Genomic DNA, 20,890 nt, shown 5'->3' with positions numbered 1-20,890 from the left:
GGCATATTTGTATAAGTAACCAAGCCAAAACTGTATTAATAATCTATTAATCAAGCTGGATTTTTAATAATAAACCAAAATATTTAATTGGAAACTTGAATAGATAATTTAATAACAAAGACAATATCTAGATTTGCATCCTTTCTTAATATTAAATATTGTTTTTATTTATATTTTGAACAGAGATTGGTCTTCGAATACTGAACTATCGACAGTCGACGTTCAGTCATGGCAAGTGTGAGTATTCTTACTGTTAATTATTAATTTTCAATAAGAAATAACATAGTGTGTAATGGTTAAGCACATCCAAACTTAATGAGACCATCATTTGTCATAAAACAAATAAAACAATAATTCATTTTTACCATTTAGTCAAGCGGCACAGACTAATTCAAGATTGCTACACGTGCTCTCAGATCTCGTCAAGACTTTCTTTGATATAGAGCAGGACATTAATAATCGCTTAATTCAGTTGGGATTGGATGCTCTGCATCCCGCAGAAAATAATTTTCAACAAGACGAAGAAGGAACTCTTATCCCCGGTAAAATTTCTTAATGTTTTATTTAATATTTTAGATTGGTAAAATTCTTTACGAAAGTGTTTGTATCTAGATTCAATGCAACAATTACCAAATATTAATTAACTGCATTTCAAATATTTAAGATTGTGAAAAAGAATTATTTCACGTAATTTTATCTTCTGAAAAATTTTGAGAAAAGAAATTAATAGACTGCTGGATGAGTGAGGTAGTAATGGTGTTAGTTTTTAACCTTTTCGGATTCAGGTTTGTGTTCAAATAAGATCCATATAATTTCCTTTCTTAATTCAAATTTGTAGGGACGCGTACCTTTACCTATCCATTGCCATTACAGGCCCAACTAAACCTTTAACGGCTACTAAAAAAGCTTTATTAATGCTTCCATAGTGGAAACAGTTAAAAAATATGAGAAAATGTCAACGTGCATTATTATGAATGAAGTAATAAAGTCATTGACTTGACATTTAGGGATTTCAGGTTTGAGTTCAAGATAGAATCTCAGGAATTCTCCTGAATGATTTGACTTAGATAAGTTCAGTATTATGTCCTTATCTTTAATCAGACTTCCAATAGACCTGAAAAACTTTTAGTGGATACACAGTAGAAAAATAAATGTCCTAGTTACATTTTTAAACAAACTTAATTTAATATACCTACCAACTAAGAAAAATAGGAATGATAGAACACTCGGCACGGATCAGCATTTTATATTTATTCTCGTATATATATGGTATTTATACGTGTATTTTCTTGGTAAAATTCAATATTTCAAACAGTTATTAAGAATGATCTTGCAAAAGTAAAGGACAGACAAATTTTCAAATACAGTCTCTCTTTCTTTGCCTTTTTCCATGGTAAGGGTCTTCTTTGTTGCAACTGTCGTCTCCACTTGGCACGGTCTTTGGCATCTTCCGGGTTAAGGTTGACATGCGCATGTCCTCTCTGATGGTATCCATCCATTGTTTCTTGGGCCTTCTGCGTGGGCGGCACCCTCTTGGGTTCAATTGCATGGCTGTTTTTGCTACTGATGTGTCTTTGCCGTGTAGGACATGTCTATACCATCTTAAGCAGGCCTGCCGCATTTTCTTGTCATTTCCTGTTATTTCCAGTCGTTGTCGAACGTCGTTGTTTGTTACATGGTCAAATTGGGTTAGGCCCAGCATCCACCTTAACATATTCATCTCCATTACATGTAGAGTAAATACAGTATTATTACATAATTACTTTTTTTGACATTAAGTTAGAATTATGCATTGCTTAACGATGTTTCACTTAATAACAGACTATATACACTTTGTTACAAAAGTAACCGGACACCTATAAAATGGAAATTTTTTCAGTTACGACTCATTTCTTACTTGAAATAGGAAAAAAATAATGACATATGTGAAATCTTCAGAGATTTTTACACTAGAAAAAGTATTTACATATACAAAAACATTCATCAGAAAGAGAAAGATACTTTTATTTAAAACTGTGAAAATTTTTAACATCACAAAAGTATCCAGACGAAAGAAAAAAATAATGATAAAACAAAATATTTTACACATTTAAGAACGAGTTGGGCCACTTTTGCTCTGATAATAACTAGACCCTCGATATCTTAATTATATCCTGACTTTTATTTTCTTACTGATTTCTGAACATTGTTATTTAAAATCTATTTATACGCATATCGAGTCATTATTTTATCAACAAATTGCAGAATTCTAGCACTATTCGCAGACATACAACTCCAAATAGACTAAACTGTCTCCACATTTCACTGTAGAGATCAGATTTTTCATTTTTAAAGAATCTCCAGCTTTTCTCCTTACTTTTATACAATCATTTGAACCGAACACATTGAATTTGGATCATCTGACCTCAAAACTGATTTCCAAAATGTTACCGATTTTATATAAAAGTCTTTTGCAAACTTTAACCATTACTACTGGTTTTTTTGTAGCCATAAAATCTTTATAGCTACTTGCTTTTAAAGTTTTTCTGATAGTTTCTGCAGTTGTATGTACTCTACATTCTACAGAAATCTCAACAGTAAGCTTAGGAGCAATTATTTATGGATTTTTTTTCACTTTCCCGACAAATAATAATAATCTAAATACTAATATGTATTTAGATACATAAATACTTATTAGTGTGTTACGTACAGCCTGTACAAATGGTAGACTATGCCACATAAAATTTGTCTAAGTATGCTACAATGTTTACATAATAAAGTACTTCCAGAACATATCTCCTTTGATAGGCAATGCGTACCCGTATTTGCGGATTTAGATTGTGTTATAATATTTGGTAATTGTCGTCTCGGTTGTTAATTTATATAAACTTAAATTATGTGAAGTATTAATATTTAATTAAAATTTGATTTAAATACATTAAGCACACTCACTTTTTTCAGTTAAATGTATAATTTTTATGTTATTTTTCTGATGAGTTATTGCACATGCCTATTCTATTCTTTTCTTGCTTCACTTCTTATACTATCTGACATTATATGTAATTGAACCAATACTAAAAGTACTAAGATAGCCTTGATCTTTCTTTAGAAGCTTATTAGCCACTTGCAAACATTTGAAATGTTAATAAAGAAAACCTTTATATAAGAGAAAACAAACACTTTATAATTAATTGTAGTCTTTTCAGTTGCTATTACTAATAAACAGTTTTACTAGATATTAATATAAAAGTTAAGGTGAAAGTAACTATCAGAATTGAATATATTGGCTGGAAACTGGCTCAGATTGTTGAAAATTTGCAGCAAAGAAGTCTTTCGAATACATAAAAATTAAAATTAGTTTGTTTATTTTTGATTTTACAATAGAAATTGAAAAACGACATCAATCTGTACACAAAAGACAAGTAATTTAATGTAAGAATGTGTAGGAAAGATATAAATACAATACAGTAATATTTTTAAATGTATATTTTAGGAATATTAAATTTCCGACAGCCTGAAAGCCAAATAAAAGTATTATTTTGATGTTCCAGTCATTTAAATTTGAGTCTGGATGAGTAAAATTTTCATAAATTATTCGGATATGTCTTCTCTATCACTCGTCACCTATTGTCTGTATTGTGGGCTTAGCCGAATCCGTGATGCTATTTTAGACCCGAAGACACCAATAGAATGTCTTTTAGAAGAAATTTCAAATTTATATATTAAATCGTTTGCATATATTTGCCCATTACTAAGTTCAGAATTATCGAAATAGTGTAAAATATTCTGTCATCTGGCAAATAACAAATTTCTACTAACAATAACAGCATGAGAACAACAACAGTACTTTTATAGAACTTTCAAAAATCTTTTGATTGATATTTGGCTATACAAATAAAATTATTACAATATTATGTATTATTTAAGAGATTTGTGAATCTAATAAATTACTTTCTATCGATAGTGGGATCGAGGGAAGATTTTACTGTGTTGATGGGAGAAACAATGAATCTTGAACTTAGCGAAGACGGTCCCGACTTAACTCCACGTTCTTGGGATTTGTTTACTTCTTCTATCGCCGCCCACGAAGTGGAAATGGAGGGCGAAGATGTTGTTTTGGGTACGTTGCAGATATATTGTAAGGGTGTTTGCGAAACCAAGTTATAAATGAATTATTAAGTAACTTAAATTTGTCTCATTCGGATTCCTTATAATGTTTTAAGTGGTAAAAAACCTTGATATTTTGATAAAGCGTTGCTTTGTTATGTACGAAGAATTGTTCTTTATAATTCTCCTTTGAATGCATACAATACTTAGAACTCAAGATTTTATCAAAACAGTTTTTCGGAATTTATTATTTATTTGAATGTTACTCATATTTCGTAGATGCTAAATGAATGTAATTACTTTACATAGTTTCAGAATGTAATAGATATCTTTTATTTTAAGAACATTTGATAGTTCCAACTACTGAACATGGATTGTTCAGTGATTTATCCGCCTAACAAAAACACTAGTTTTTAGGAATTATCCCGATATACTCAACTCCTTGATGATGACTAACTGAAATGCAACAACCCTTTAATTTATTATAAAGTAATATATGCTTCAGAGTGACGTTTTCGAAACTGAGATGGTTCGTTTTAACATAGTCCGTGATAGTAAGCTCAAACAGGAACAAATTTCCTCAGATTCTGTTTGAATTTACCGTGTGAGAGCATTGAGAACGAAGCGCCTCTGCTTCAAAAATAGAGATTTCGTAACGAGTTTAAAAATTTATTAGGAAAGTTTAAAACAGAACATTACAGTTTATTAGAAATTGTGTTCTGTAAATGCCGCAATCAGTATTTCATCTGCATCAATTCACTCTTTATGTTGCATGTATTTTGTGCACCGTTTTCAGTTCTGCAATTAAGTTTTTTTTTATTGTGTTTTTGTTTAAAATGTTACAGTTTTTTTTCTCATTTCTCTTTAATTTATTCCATTCTGCATGTTTATTTATTGTTTACTTATTTTTCAATACATTTTTGTAATAGTTTTAGATATTAATGTTGTTTAAATAAGAAAAATTTCATTCAGCATATGTTTAGGTGAAATAAACCAAGACTTGAGTATTATATTCTGTGTTGATGTGCAATTATATACACTCATTGATGGAAATGTTATGCAACCAGATAGAATTTGTTTGATTAATGCAAAAACTTGGTGTATAGCAGTCTCAAACAGGTATGTAAATGATTATAATTATATTGCATGCCAGGTAATGCCATCAGAGTGCCTGAAAATATGGTCCCAAGGCTCACAGAGGCTCAGTGTTCAGTATTTTCAGTATACCTGTTGTTTGAAGGTCTCTGAACACCAAGCATGCCAGTATGATGCACTCAAACACATTATGCTCAGCTGATACAGTTGAGAGATGCCACATTGTCAAGCTGAGAGACCATTTGTTGATTTGCTTGCCACCTGGGTCTTTCTGACCTGACTGTGAGGACAGTGGACACACATGACAGGCAAACTTTGGATGTTCCAGACCAGGAAAGGTGACTGTATGATTTTGAGACAAACACGAACAACTACAACAAACTGTCTTTACCCCATCCTGAGAAAGATAGAAGCCTTGCTTCAGAACTCTATTTTTTTATTATTATTACTATTACTATTGGCAGGCAGAAATTAGTAGATGCAAATTTGCATGCACAATAGCTGCTACATGTCTTGCCATTCGTATCTTCACGTTATCAGCTTTGTTTATAGGGGTTCCATGACAGAGAAGCACAGACTACTACAGACTAGCAACATAGTGTCTTTAGTAACAAATTCTAGTTCTTTTTGAGAACAGACAGTTACCATGTTGAAGTACAGTACATGGGATAACAGGTGAGCACTTCAATCTGGTTTTTACTGTTGAACAACACACTACTCCAGTTGTCAGCATAATGGTCCAGAAAGGCATCTCATATCATAGACAATCAGTTAATCCTAGTAGTATTGCAAGGAATGTTAAAAGTAAATCATTATATTCAGGAAATCCTGCAGCAACATACGTTGTAGGGTTTTCTAAGACAAACTTCACACATTGCCACATTTCCTGTCCTGTTTGTTGTCTAGATTTTTGCTCCATAGAGCATTTGGTGGACAAGATAGATACCAGCTTTAGCCAACTACAAGTGTGAATGATCCAAAGCAAAGATGCTGCTTCTATGCAAAAATCTGTTGCAGGATAGCTTTCAGTGCTTGTGTGTTTCCATGCCCAATTGTATTACGACATGTATCCAGGCAAACAAAGGTTCTAAAATGTAGTAAAAGTTTCTTTAAATTGTACCAGCGTTCCATGGAAAGTATATGCTTTGCTGTGAATAAAACCTTATTAGTTCAAATACAATGAAAATGGTAATAAGTGATTACAGTATTATAATAAATTAATCATTTATTACCATTGTCATTATGTTTGCACCAATAAAGTTTTATGCCTCCTTGGTGCATAACTTATTTTGTCAGCAAGTGTATATGATGGAATGATTTTTTATAATTTTTTTCTGCTATTTTAAATCAGCATTTAAACTATTCAGGATATTTTGCTTTTCGTTATCATTAAATAACAAGCACAAAGTAACTTTAGGTTCATTAATAGATATCTGTTAGAACAACAGTCAACCATTACAGATATACTGGAAGAAATGTTGAACTTTTGGAAATATGTGATTATTTTATTTATTCTGTCCAATATGTTGGAAGAGTGAGTGAAAACCCCTTTGGATAAGGCCGTAAAGGCTATAGTTTTGAAACTGTATGGGTCTTGGGATTTGGTAGGGATGAACAGCAGATGGTAAGTTGGTTTCTGTAGACCGTGGTGGAGATGTGTCCATTCTGTGTCACGAAAAGGGCGTCGAAGAAGTGGACCAACATGTAGACCTATACAATTTTAAAATCTTTATGGCTGTAGTCAAAAGGGCCTTCACACACTGCTCCAACACATTGGATAGAATAAAGGAGCTAGATTGTTTTATTACTGTCTTATTTGATTTATCAATTAATTAAAGATTTAAGGTTTCGTTCTACCTCTGTTAGAAATCCAAATTAGTATCTAATTCGGACTTCAAAATTTATTACAGATAGTATGGATTAAAGTATCGTTCCTTATTCTCTACCCGTGTTAGTCAATCCTATTGTGTGTTACATTTCTCTACAATAGACAAAATGATCTCTTAATTAACTTGAGCTTTGCATTGATAAATTAACTAATTAATTAAACAAGATTAGAGAGATTAATCCAGTTAAATTTTAAAGAAAATAATTTATTGGCATGATTGACATTCATCTAATTCAGTGATGATTAGAGAATTGGAAAACAAATTGGAGGCTTTTCTTTTACATTTTAGCTGTTTTGCTAATGAAAGTCATGCTTTTTGTGCTATGTTATCAGCTAAGATCAATCATTGATGTACCATTGAAGAAATCAGGTCAGAGATTGGATAATATAAATAAATTCAAAATTAATTTCTAATTGTTAATGTTTACGCATGACGACGACGACATCTTTAGTCTAAATTTTGATATTAAGTTTATTAAGAAATTAGCTATTATATGGTTCAGAATAATTCTGTGATTCAGAATTTCAGGCTTATTTGTTGAAATAGAAAATTAACAGAAAAGATAAATCCAGAATCATGAAGTTGTATACGGCAGCATTTACCAAACTAATTGGTAAAGTGGAGTCCTAAAGCAAGGAATTTATTTATTTATTTTTGTACAACCTTCACAATTCATTGGCATCTTTTGCTATAAATTCGTACAATTAACAAAGAAAGAATGATGCTGTAATGTTTTATTTATTATTATTAATTTCATTGAATGATTAAATTAAATATATATATTTTATTTTTATTATTCAGTGAAATGTCGATCATACATACGATGTGTGATAAGGGCGAATGGAAAGTACTGCGTTGATGTGTACTGCCCAATTAAATTATGCATACGACTGTTACAAACTAACTTTGTTTCGACAAACTGTTTTTGTGTCGTGCTATTTTTTAACATGTTGAGTTGCGTGTTTCAACTCTTTGTGTATTTAAATTAGTGTTTTTAAAAGAAATTATTGGTAAAGAATTTATAACTTATTTTGTCTTTAATTTCAATTTCAATTTCAATTTCAAGGTGCCAGCAAGAGACTTCGAGCGGCTGTCGAGAGAGTTCTTCGTCTCTTGACGCATGCCGTCGAAGCCCAGCAGACTCAGGATTTGCGCGTTCTTTTGTATCGTAATGAGGCACTTGCCAAAGAGCTTCAGGAGGAGACACAACATAAAGATTTTCTCCAAATGGAACTAATTAGAGTTGAAGGTTTTTTGAATATTTTCTTATTGCTTCACTAGATAAATTTTATTACTAGATAGAACTAACATAATATATATTTTAAAGCACTTTTGAGAAATAGTGAACAAGAAAGGCAAAAACTGGATGATATTATAAATAGTCTCAAAGAAACTAAGGAATCGCTTGTTAAGGAATTGAATTTATTACGCCGACAACTTCATTATATGGAAGAAACCCAAGAAACGTTATCTGAAGAGAAGCGGTATGCAAAGGAACAGTGTCAGATGTTGGCAAACAATGTGGGACAAGCAGAGCAAGGTAAGTATCGAAAAAGACTTTCAAGACGAGTATTATTTTTAAGATATCTAAAAACAAACTAACTTTCTTTGTTACTTTTTTCTCGTGCCTTTAAATAACATGATCTGGCTCTTTTTTTTTCCAAGATAAACAGACGTCTCCTTCCGACAAAACGATATCTTCCAAACCAGGTTTGTTCGGTATTTATTCCTTACTGTTATTAATAATTAGATGGTTCTTATCTCTCTAATTTGAATATAACAACAACCAATTATTCCATACTGTAAATTATTCTCCCTGTAGTTTAGATTTCTGTTTATGTAATTTTTATAACAAATAAAACATTATTAGATAGGTTTATAAATCGAATTTGTCTCTAGAATCTTTACAGAAGTTATTCTATAAAAATTCTAGAGACAAACTCAATTTACGTCCTCAGTGTATTCAGAGATGGTAGACATCTAATGGCTGTCAGATGCCATCAGCAGCATTGTTTTCTGACAAGGCTTGCAGAGACCATCCTGATGCAGATATGATGCTGTGAAGCAGTTTGAAAACATTGGCCTCTGAGTGGTTCTTTCCTCTTTTGGAACAAATTGGAATCGCAAGGGCTCTAGTCTAGTGAATATGGTGGGTACTCCCAGCGCCACTGTTCTAGCAATGTCATCACTGCAGAAAAAATATGACACTGGGCATTGTTGTGCTGAACAAATGTATGTGACTGCAACAACTGAGGCTTCTTTTGTGGAATAGCTGGACACAGATGACTTTGCAAGAAGGTTTTTAATAGTCAGAGTTTACTGTTTATGTTACAACATGGACCAAAATAATTTTCAAAGTCATAAGCAATGATCATTATCTTCAAAGTCATAAGCAATGATCATTATCTTTTTTAGTTCTTACTGCAGTTTCTGGGACATGGTGATGATGGAAGATGCTTTGTCAAGTGCACTTATTTAGTGAAGAAACTCCTCTTCTGTACACCTATAACATTCAAGATGAAATTGTGCCATGTCTGTCTGTTGCATATCAGTGAGAGAGGCATGCCATTTACTTTGGAATAATGTTTCACATTAAAGTTTTTTTGCTAAGATGGTGAACTCAGTTAAAGCACTACATTCACTTCAAAAGTCAGCTGTTTTCATGTCCATCAATGATCCAATAACATCCTAATGGCTACAACATGCTTTTATCTGTTTCGTCTGCAGAATGTCTACCACTGTGTGCAAACATGGTAATTCTGTCTTTCCCTAGGCAAGGTTTCTGAATACGACAATCAATTTTACAGGCAAAGCATTATAATTACAGTGAATAAGAAGGAATGAATTAAAGTTATTTTGATAATGAAAATCTGCAGTCAGTATGAAGTTGTTGAAGAGTTTAATGGGTGGTATCCAGACCACTGTTGTTGGTGGAACTCTGGATGCAGACTGTTAAATGCTTGTACAATGTCATGCTGACTGCAATGTTTTTTAGGAAAAATTTACAATATTTCTTCACATCTTTTTATTAAATTATTACAAAATCAGAAATCTTAAATATGGGGAAAATGTTTTATAACAGGATGGAAATGTAGTCTTATTAATTTATTAAATATAAACTGATAAGTTTTCATTAATTTTTGTAACTCTTCTTTGTCTTTGGGTGAGTTTATGGGCCTGCCTATTCACATATTTCTGTTTCTTAGCATCACATCTCTCTTTGTTTTTTCTAGGATTTACTGTTTGCTCTTCTTTATCTTTGTTTTTATTAATTGTAGCCAGTTACACAATCAGATTTTATTGTGTTCATCTTGAAATTTCTATAATTTTATCATATTATTTCAGTCTTATCTTTATTGATAGCAAGTTGACGTTCTCAAGTGATAAAGGCATCAGCCTGCTTCTCTAAGAGATATCTGGGTTGATTTCCGTTCGGATTATCAAAAATTTTCATGGTAGTACGATCTAGAAATTGCTATTGGTTGGAAGGTGGAGGTGAATTCTTCAACATTCAATCAATTCTATAATCCACTTGCACTCTGACATTGAAAAATTTAGCACTTGTCAAGATATAAGCTCGTTGTTTATTGTTTGTCATCATCAGATATGCTCTGTCTGAGCCTTCTGGCTTTTAAGCCATTCGAAATAACCTTAATTTTATTATTTTATGAATATACAGTCAACTTCGCATAAGTCAACACCCGAATAACTCGCCACTTGTCGGTTACGTAGTCAATTTTTTGTGGTCCCGGCCGACTTACATAGCCGTTAAGGTTATTAACCTTAAAAAACTCGGTTTACTCGACATCGTTTAACTCGTCACCACTGGATAAATCAACATACTTTTTCTGTTTCACACTTTTTAGAATTCTGATAAGTCGACTCCCCCTGAAAAATGAGTTCACACCACACAGCTTATTGTACGGTGTGAACTCATTTTTTTTCAGGAGGGGAATCAACTTATCGGGCGTCAAAAAAGTGTGAAACAGAAAAAGTATGTTGATTTATCCAGTGGTGACGAGTTAAACGATGTCGAGTAAACCGAGTTTTTTCACATTAATAACATTATTGCCTGTGTAAGTTGGCCGGGACCACAGAAATCTGACTAATTAACCTACGGTGTCGACTTATGCGGAGTCGACTGTATTTTAAAAGTGCTGGATATTTTAGGAAAATATATATTTGCGTAATGATAATTCATATTATTTTAAAATTCTTTAATGTCGATTTTACTTTATACATGTACGTGTCATGATAATGAAAATTACACTTGCATCATACCTCCATTTGTCAATTGCTTACAAAAGAAAGTCTGACACAATTCTACTTTTTATTAAATTTTGATATTTTGCTTTATGTTTTATTTTGTTTTTTTAAAATTAACTAACGTTATCAATTGAAATTACTTACTCTAGAACAATAACTTTATCCTGAATATCTTATATTTTCTTTTAATTATCGGATTTGTCAGTTTCTTCAGTGCAATCTTCTACTTCTTATCATACAGGGTGAGATAAAAGTCTCTGTATACTGGCAAAATCACTTTATTATGCAATCTCAAACCATACTTTGTGGGTATTATTTAAATAAATATACATACGGATATTTTCTTTTACTTATGGCATAATGTTTTAAATAATTTGGTGTTATATATGTATATAAATCTTTGGTAGTTTTTGCTTTGTGTTTATCCGATTCACATGATCTTGAAGTACTTTCATAAATAAAGATTAAGGTGTTGAGGCCTTGGTATACAGAAAGCCACTTTACAGAATCATCCAGAAACTGGTGATTAAGCCACTTACAAACACTTCCGATTCTTCCAATAATACTCTTATCTGCTATCAAAACTTGGTTATGGTTTATATGGAATGCTGCATGAAACAACATAGCTCTACTTTTGTTTTTTTAATTCAGTTTCTTGTATATCTGTATAAACAACATTGCTAAACCTGATATATTATAAGACTAGACACCGACCAAGTGCCGAAACTATCGGGCTAGTTTAAGGCTAATTACTAAATGAATTACGTACCCCAGAGGTAAGCGTTAGGTGCTGTCTCGTATTAACATTAATAATACAAGTTATTAATACGAAAAATTATAATTTAATTAATTAATTTAAATAATTTAGAACTGCTGGGAGAAAATTAGCCTTAAACTAGCCCGATAGAGTTTCGGCATTTGGTTGGTGTATATCCGTTTACTCTTCTAAATGGTTCTGCCTGATAATAAGATAAAAAACAATTTATTTATGATATTTGTATAATTTTTACTATATTTTTCTGATATAATTGTACAAAGTGCGTTTAGTTATAAGTAAGTTATTTTAATGATATTGCTGCCTGTTACTATATTGTTTTATTATTGGATCAGGTAGGAAGAATAAAAATGAATAAAATAATATAAATCTGAATTAATTAAATTTAATTTTGATTAAATGTCTGTCCAGAATGAATGGAGTTTGAACTTGCGTTCTTTCCAAAGTGGAGGTATACGATCAGTAAGGATGAACTAGCCATTGTAGTTACTCTGCCGAATTAATTAATGCACCTTTAAAGGTAGGAGAAGTTTAAACAACACTTAGTATTTTGACCCAGTTAACAGACCATCTATGGGCACAGACATTGAAAGTGAAATTGCAGTGTTGAAAGAAAAGATGGGATAAAGTAAACAATGATGGTATAAGTTGATGCAAAAGTCTAAAAAGATATTGCTGGGCAAGGTGAAGGGAATCCTCATCTTTGTTGTTTGAACATTTGTGGGTTATGGTTTTGATTATCTTGATTACCTGCCAGTCATCGTGACTGTCTTTAATCCTGTCTCAGGCCAGCATTATAGAAGAATGTGAAATTTGTAATCATACTGTTATCAATATGTGTTTAAACGTGCAGGGATATGATTTTCCTTCTGCCTGCCTGGAATATCTTCTTAGACTTTTGCATCAATTGCTACCGTCTCCTCCTGCTTATTTACTCTTCTCTATCTTTTAATATAGCATTCCATTTTCAACTGTTTGTGCTCGAAGATGGCTTATTAACTGGGTCAAAAATGTTATTGTTGTTTAAACTTTTCCCATGTTAAAGGTGCTTTGATTAATTCAGTATATAATTGGTTATGTTAAGAGAATTTCAATTGCATACGATTAAAATTGATATTAATTTTTGGTTGAAATATAACCATATCAAGTTATTTAGTCACGTTAATCATATGAAAAATTGTTTGTTCCTAAGCAGTTACAGTTTTAGGTTATGCAGGTCCAAAGGAAACATGGAACTGTGAGTGTCTTTTACATAATTGTATGTAATGTAAAGTCTGCAATTTATGGTGATTGGTATCATACAGCATTTGGATCATGGCTAGTATTAAATTCTGAGTATTGAACAATCTTTATACTGTTCCTTCATTCTTTTTGCACACAATGTCCTTGGAAATATGAAACCAAGTAATGATTGCCAGTTGTTTTTAAAGATTGGAGAAGAGAAACTCAATGTGTAGGGTGTACCTGGACATCTGGTTTTAAGTGAAGAAGATAAAGCGCAATCTTCATCTTCAAATCTTTCATTTGTATAATTTGCAAATGAAAGATTAATTGATGATTGTCCTTCTTAATTCTTCATATTTTTATCATAGATTATGCAATACAAGACTTTCTTACCGTGTGTAGAACTTGGGATTGAATATGGTTTGGATTTTTGGATTTTAAAGATAGGAATTTAACAAGAAATTTCTTGTTTTGCACGTACTTTGATCTTGTAGAGATTTGCGACTGATTACAATAACAAGTAAAAATTATACTCTTTCCATTTCCGACTTCGAGGATTCTATGAGCCAAAACAAGACAAACAAATAGCAAGGAACAACAATTATTTTATTAATTTATCCATAGCACTTAAAATAATTTCTATCCATTGCCAATCTGTCCATTTGACTCTTCATATCCTCTATCCCCATCTTTAAATTTAAAAATATATAAATATAAAATCAATTATTAAAACCAATGGGATCGGTGGTAATATTAACACACTAAAAATAAAAAATTTTTGGATTTTAAAGATAGGAATTTAACAAGAAATTTCTTGTTTTGCACGTACTTTGATCTTGTAGAGATTTGCGACTGATTACAAATGGCAGTAACTAAACTCTGCTGTATATAGTTTACAGCAATCTCGCAAGATAAATGAGCAAAGAATAAATTTAATTATATTTAGTAATTTGTAGCTTTCATAAAATAATGCAAAGAATTTTCTAAATTCTAAATTATTTTATTAAAATTGAATTTTGCTTATAGCACTCTTAAAAGAAAACAACAAACTGAATTCTGACAAACATAAGTTACAGCAGAATCACGACAAAGAAAGGCAACAGATGTTATCGCGCATTCATCACCTGGAATTAGTTCTGGAAGAGACAATATCTCAGAAAGAAGATCTGTTAGAGGAAAAGTGCCATGAGATAGAAGACTTAAAGTCTCAAATGGAATCTGTGGAGAAACAATTACTGTCTTATAAAAGATTCATTGAGGTAAATTTATTGGTTTATGTTATATTAAATGTAGTATAGTCTAAAGCTGGCTAAGCACATACTAGTATACCCGAATATGTGGATGACAGAACTGTCGGCTGTTTATCATCCAAATATTTGGATATACTGGACAAGTGAACCTGTTCAGGTATATAAGTATGTGTGCAGCTGGCTTAAGTTTCATGCTTAACTACAAAGGAATAATAAGGTTAGAATTTGAAGCCATTTATAATACAATATGTTCAATATGTTTGTTATCAACTTTGATGATTGTAACATCATGGAAAGTACTATGGAAGGGAATTGACTGTTTTATATTTTTTTTAAATGTAAGTCCTTGTAGCTTATTTCCACAGAAATATCCAGAAGTGAGTTCTTCTAAAGTTTGTGGTTTGATAAACTCAAGCCATAGACTTTAGAGGAACTCAATTATTTATTAAATGCTAAATTATTGCTGTTCCTAAGATAATCTTCATGTCAAACTTTGGAATAAGATCAAGGAGATTGGAATTGACAGGAAATGTATTGAATACATAATAATAATAATAAATGGCTTCAGATACTGAATGATACTTGCATCACATTTATATAGTTTGTTGTTCATTTGTAATAAAGTGTTAAACTAGTTCATCTCATATTGTTTAATTATTTCTATATATTGTAGGATTTTTCATGAATTAATTAACAATTTTTAGATTAAAAATACAAATTTTATAATTATTATTTGTGTTTGGACTATAATTTCTTATACAAAATCATTTATACTCAGGAACAGGCCCAGGAACGTGAACAGGAAAGAGACGAGTATTTGCGAGAAGTTAAAAAGTTGCAAGAGATCGTGAAAGAGAAAGAGCGGATACAAAATAACGACGAAAGACTATCTAGAGAAGTAATTAAATATTTAATTAATATACTGTTATGCTTTCTTCTATTAGAAATAAAAAGTATTTCTGTTCAGACGATAAGCTGCACCATTATGTGCTGGTTGAACTCAAGACTGGCACAAATAAACAGTCCTCTTAAGCATCCAAAGATCCAACAGTTAATAGAAAAAATATAGTTTTGTTTCTTTATTTATTATTATTTAAAAAATAATAATACCAATAAAATAGTTATAATAATAAATAATAATAGTTTAATTATTAATAAGAATTCTTACCTATAAAAAAGAAAATATTAGTATTGATGACAACACTGACAGATGCTCCCCAACTGTGATTAATAAAAACAACTGCGCAGTTAGTTCTGTTATACGATAACATAGTAAAATATGTTTTCTATTAAATATGTAATTCAGATGTAGATATACACAAACTATGAGGTTTCTTTCATGCATTGCCCTTTTTGCTGCTCTTCCATCCTTCTTACTATTTCAATCTTCTTGAGAGGGTTTTAAAGTTGGTCTCCTAGCTACAACATTGCTGTCTTTGGTCCTCTTTTAAGGGCATCAGGCCTGTGTATCTCAATATCTCGGTAAACTAGGTATTTTCTGGGAAAATGAAACTGAACGTAGTGTGTAGAAAACTAGAACTGTGCAAAAAAAGATCTAACACTGATATAAATCTAAAATAAAAAATTGTTGTAGCAATCAGAAATTCAATTAACATGTAGTGTGCGACTAGCTTACACTGGCAGTTTGCCTGTAGACTTTATGTGGTGAACTTTGACTTCAAGCATCTCGGCCTGTAGATCAAATTTCAAAAGAATTTCGAAATTTGATCTACGGGATCGTCATAACATTGGTCTTACCAAGTTGTACATATCTATAAAAAGTCGTGTTTAGTGGTCACCTTAGACTTTCATCACAGACAAAACACTTTTTAACATAATCAGAACTTTGTTCAAATAAAAATTGTCACTTGAATCAAGAGTCCATGATTCTAATGTACATTTATTTATGAAACATTCCAGTTCTTTAGTTAAGTTGGGTATCCTGATTAACCAAAGGTCTCACTACATGATGGGGATCTTGTTTTTATTGAGCAAACACTGGACACAAAATATGTATTAATTAGATTTTAGTTTTAACTAACAATTTAATGAATCCAATTAAATAATTTATAATTTGTAGGTTGAATTATTAGAACAGCAACTGAAAAGCAAAATGGAAGATCAAAGAGAAATCTTGAAAAAAAGAGAGCAGGCAGAAGCGGACTTGAGACAGTCTGTGGATAAGATACACGATTTACGAGATATCATTTCCGAATTGGAATGCCAGTTGGATATAAAGACTAATGCGGAAAAAGAACTAAATCAGGTAAGTTAGGTTATATTACTAGAGGTACGTCAATCCGGGTGCCGTCGGTCGCTCAACTACAATGTCTGAAGCCAAGTACACATGTACTGGTATACCCTAACTAATGAATGACTGTCAGTTTTTCATTTACACATTCAGGTATACCAGACAAGCATGCCTGTCCAGATATACCTGCCAGGTATATTTGTACATGTATACTCACTCAGCACACACTGCATTTTTTCATAATTTATATTTTTCTTAAGGAACTTAGCATTACACATTATCTATAGTTATTTCGATCAATGCATCAAAAATTTCTATAGAAAATAATTGAGAGTAACAGAAAAGGAAATGATAATTTAAAATAATTCTAATGATAATAAATTATTAGAAGCGATATTGTGATTTGTATTATATCTGGCAAAAGCCAATGGCTTAAGGAAAACTTTCTCGTAGCAATGTTGGTCAATTGTCGAAACCTGACAACAATGAGGAACCGAAGACACTATTGGTTGGCATCATCATTTTTTGAGGAAGGTTGTTTTGTCAGAATGTGCATTTGTGGTTTATAGCCTTATAGCTTTATTGGAATGCCATACTTCTAAAAGTAAGAAAAACTTTCCCTTGTGAATATCTCTTAGGGTGCGACTATGAAGACGCGAATTTAGTTTTCGCAAAGGAAAACCATGCATAAGCGAGAAGTGAGAAATAACGCTGGCGAGAGCGAATTTCTGGTCCTCGCACATATCTGACAGGGTTTGATATTTATTGCATCTTGCCTCTTCTCGCCACATATTCTCTCTCGCTCGGAAAATTCGTTCGTTTGCGTCTGCATAGTCGCACCCTTATGGCATGGCAAAATTTTAACACAGCTTACAGAACAAAACTGGACTGGCAAAGCAACTCAAGTACTAGCAGAGTCGTTTTTAGTCCAACAAGATGATAATAAACTTCTTCAAAAATAGTTGAGCAATGCTCACTTGTTCACATACCAGTTATAGGTATAAAAGATTAAAGTACAATGTCTTATAATAAGTACAAATATTTTTGCTTCTCTGTAAGAAGTTTGCTTCTACTCAAACACATTTTCTGTCAGTAAGCAAGCAAAATAAACTATGCCAATATAGTTTTATTTATGTAGATTATATAATATTATATATAGAAAACAAATGAATAATGTTTTAATCATTAAGTTTGCAAGAATAATAATTAACAGTGTTTTAAAACTGGAGATTTATCCTGAACGAGATAAAATGTCCCAGAAAATGTTTAATTAAAAATTAATTTTGGGGCTTCTTGGACTTGTAGATGATTTTGTTGATTATACAGAGTCTGTTTATTACTAATAAAATGATAAACAATGTTTTTAATGTTTCTAAATAAACAGCATAAGCAAATGACATTTAATTAGAATGAAATCTGTATTTATTTAAACCCATATACTTGCAAATATTAATGGTTCATTTTGGAGAAACAAAAATTGTTAAATATTTTAGAAAAATTTTGTATATTCAATTCGGAGAACTCTGTACAAAATGGCATCATACTTCTCGCTGATTTGCAATATTTCTAAAAATACTGAGAAAGAAGAAAGAAAAACAAGTCGCCTCTCTTGTAAAAGACAGAAAAAAAAATTAAAAGTAAAATAAACTAGATTTCTCTGAATGGCTGCATATCTTTATGCAGCGAGAGTGTAGCAAAATGACGTCGCGAGCAGTGTTGGCCAATTAGAAACCAGTTTTAGTGCGTTTGCTGTAAAGCGCCTCTCCAGCGCTGCATAAAGAAACACGGCCAATCCATCACATTTCGGATATCTTAGTTAAAAGGTAAATTAAGAAAGAATTTTTTTCATGTTTTATAAACAAATGAGAGCAAACTTACACTGTAGAATGTGTATCTTTTAAGTCGACTGTCCACACGAGTGATATCGTCGTGTCAAGTCAGTATATAAATGTATGACATCCATACAAATCATAACTTGATATCCACTACTTTACTTTTATGCTATCAAAGATAGATGACAGTGGTGCAGTCGTCTCAGCAACATGCCTATTCTTTGTGGTAAGAACAAAAAAGAAAACAAAATGTCAATTTATTATTATTATTATTGTTGTTCATCTTTATACTTTCCATCTCTTTCGATAATGTTTATTTATTGCCTATCGGCTGCATCCGATTTGTGCAATGAAAAAGTTGCAGCGTGAAAGGACGTCAACAAAAAAGAAGCAGACGAAAGTGTTTAAATTGAACAGTGAAATCACTCGTGTGGACACCCAGCTTTAAATTACGTCTCTTCGAATAATTTATTTTCTTGAAAACGAGCCAGCAAGGCTCTAAATCGTATAGATTGTAAATATGCAAAGATTTCATTCTAACAAAGAGTAACTTTCTTACAAAATGCTATATTCTGATTGTCGAATATGTTATTTTTGAGTCTTTAAATGTTAAATTTGTGAACATTTTTATACTTTTTAAATTTCTTTTGACTTGTAAACATGTTTAAAAATTATATTTCTGTGTTAGTCTGTTTGTGTATCCTGACTTTCACGATTTTTACATTAGTCAATTTTCTAGATGTTTGTTTACTTAGGAAAACTGTGACGTAAAGCAATCTTTTTGTTCATATTGTTAACAATAAACTTGAAATATAAATTTCCCGAATAGTATTTATATAATATGTAGTTTACCTTGAATCTTTGAGTAATGTTTGTAATGTAGCTTACAATTTGGAAGAAATTTCGTACCTAAATTATGTAATAATTAATAATAAGCCAGTTTCAATGCCAGTCTAGTAATTAGGAGATAGATTTTTTATAAATTAAATTTACTAAATTAGAAAAAATAAAATAAACCTTGAATGCAAGTATAGACAAAACAATAGAGTACATTTGACCTTTAACAAAGGTCAAACATACTTGACTACTGGAATGGCTCCAAAAAAATTTACTCTAATCTTTTAACCTTAATTTTTATATTAATTTCCTTTAAAATATTGTAAGAAATCATGTTTTTCAATGTAATTTTCATGGAAAATGTTACGAAGATTCTAATTTATCATTTACAATTGTAAATTTATAAACTATAAAAAACTATAAACAATACCTTATTCTAAATTTATTTAAAATTATATTTATAAATATCAAACCATTTATCCAAGTAATACACAGAAACCTTGAATGCAGGTAATTTCATTGATAGTTTCTACTACATTGTATAACAAGTTATGAGTCATAGGACATAACGTATTATTAAGAATAATTTAGAAACAGAAATGTTCTCTTATATGTTTCAGTACTTACATCGTGTCATAAATAACTTACATTCTGTCAGGTAAGTTTTAGTTTTACATAAATAACATCCGAATTGTTTACTGTAGAAACAGAAAATGCTTGGTGATACTCGATAAACTTGCACCCGACACACGTTTAAAGGCAATATTCTATAAAGATCATCAGTTATGCGTTGCCAGTTATATATTCTATAATCTACTTATATAAAAATAATCCTTTCTTTGGTTAAATTCTTGTTAGATGGCATTTATAATATACTTTTACATTCTAAACCAATATTTAAAAGCTTGTAATTCTGGAATCTAGCTGAATATATCTTAGTATAGTCGAATATGAAGAGTAATTGGATATAAAGTAAACATTTTGCTAAATATAATGATATTCTGAAAATTAAATACACGTGTTTTAACTCAATATATCTGTAAGATTTGTGTGAAGGTCATACATCTAACTCCCTTTATTAAATGATATATACAAAACAGTAAAGTGAATAAATATATTCTAGAAAATTGCTAACCTAGAAGAAACTTTGTTACATCACGAGAAAGAAAACGCAGACCTTAATAATGAGATTGAGAGACTGCAGGCAATGTGTGCCAATAACGAGTTAAAGGATCACGTTCAAGCCTTGAAAGAACAGCTGGAATCAAAAGGTCAGCAGCTTGAACAGATGAAGAATTGCCAATCTCTATTACAAGAATTTCATAGTTATGTGAGTATCTTTAAGTGTTAATATATATATAAACAATACGAATATATAAGAATTG

At 31.3% G+C, this 20,890-nt stretch overlaps 1 protein-coding gene across 1 annotated transcript in view; it reads left to right on the top strand.

The window, feature by feature from the left end:
* The window catches only part of LOC136971761 (A-kinase anchor protein 9-like), a 56,779-nt gene that overhangs the window by 6,756 nt on the left and 29,133 nt on the right, over positions 1 to 20,890 (top strand). Inside the window, exons 5-14 of the mRNA XM_067266256.1 lie at positions 184 to 237; positions 373 to 542; positions 3,944 to 4,099; positions 8,137 to 8,319; positions 8,398 to 8,610; positions 8,736 to 8,780; positions 14,362 to 14,594; positions 15,364 to 15,483; positions 16,666 to 16,851; positions 20,629 to 20,835. Coding sequence (XP_067122357.1) covers positions 184 to 237; positions 373 to 542; positions 3,944 to 4,099; positions 8,137 to 8,319; positions 8,398 to 8,610; positions 8,736 to 8,780; positions 14,362 to 14,594; positions 15,364 to 15,483; positions 16,666 to 16,851; positions 20,629 to 20,835 — 1,567 coding nt within the window. The remainder of the gene's footprint in view (positions 1 to 183; positions 238 to 372; positions 543 to 3,943; positions 4,100 to 8,136; positions 8,320 to 8,397; positions 8,611 to 8,735; positions 8,781 to 14,361; positions 14,595 to 15,363; positions 15,484 to 16,665; positions 16,852 to 20,628; positions 20,836 to 20,890) is intronic.

Source organism: Centruroides vittatus, unplaced genomic scaffold (assembly GCF_030686945.1).
Source record: "Centruroides vittatus isolate TY-2023 unplaced genomic scaffold, ASM3068694v2 contig_2703, whole genome shotgun sequence".
Classification (NCBI taxonomy): Eukaryota; Metazoa; Arthropoda; class Arachnida; order Scorpiones; family Buthidae; genus Centruroides; species Centruroides vittatus.
Note: the sequence above shows the minus strand (reverse complement) of the source record. Positions and strands in the feature narration are given on the sequence as shown.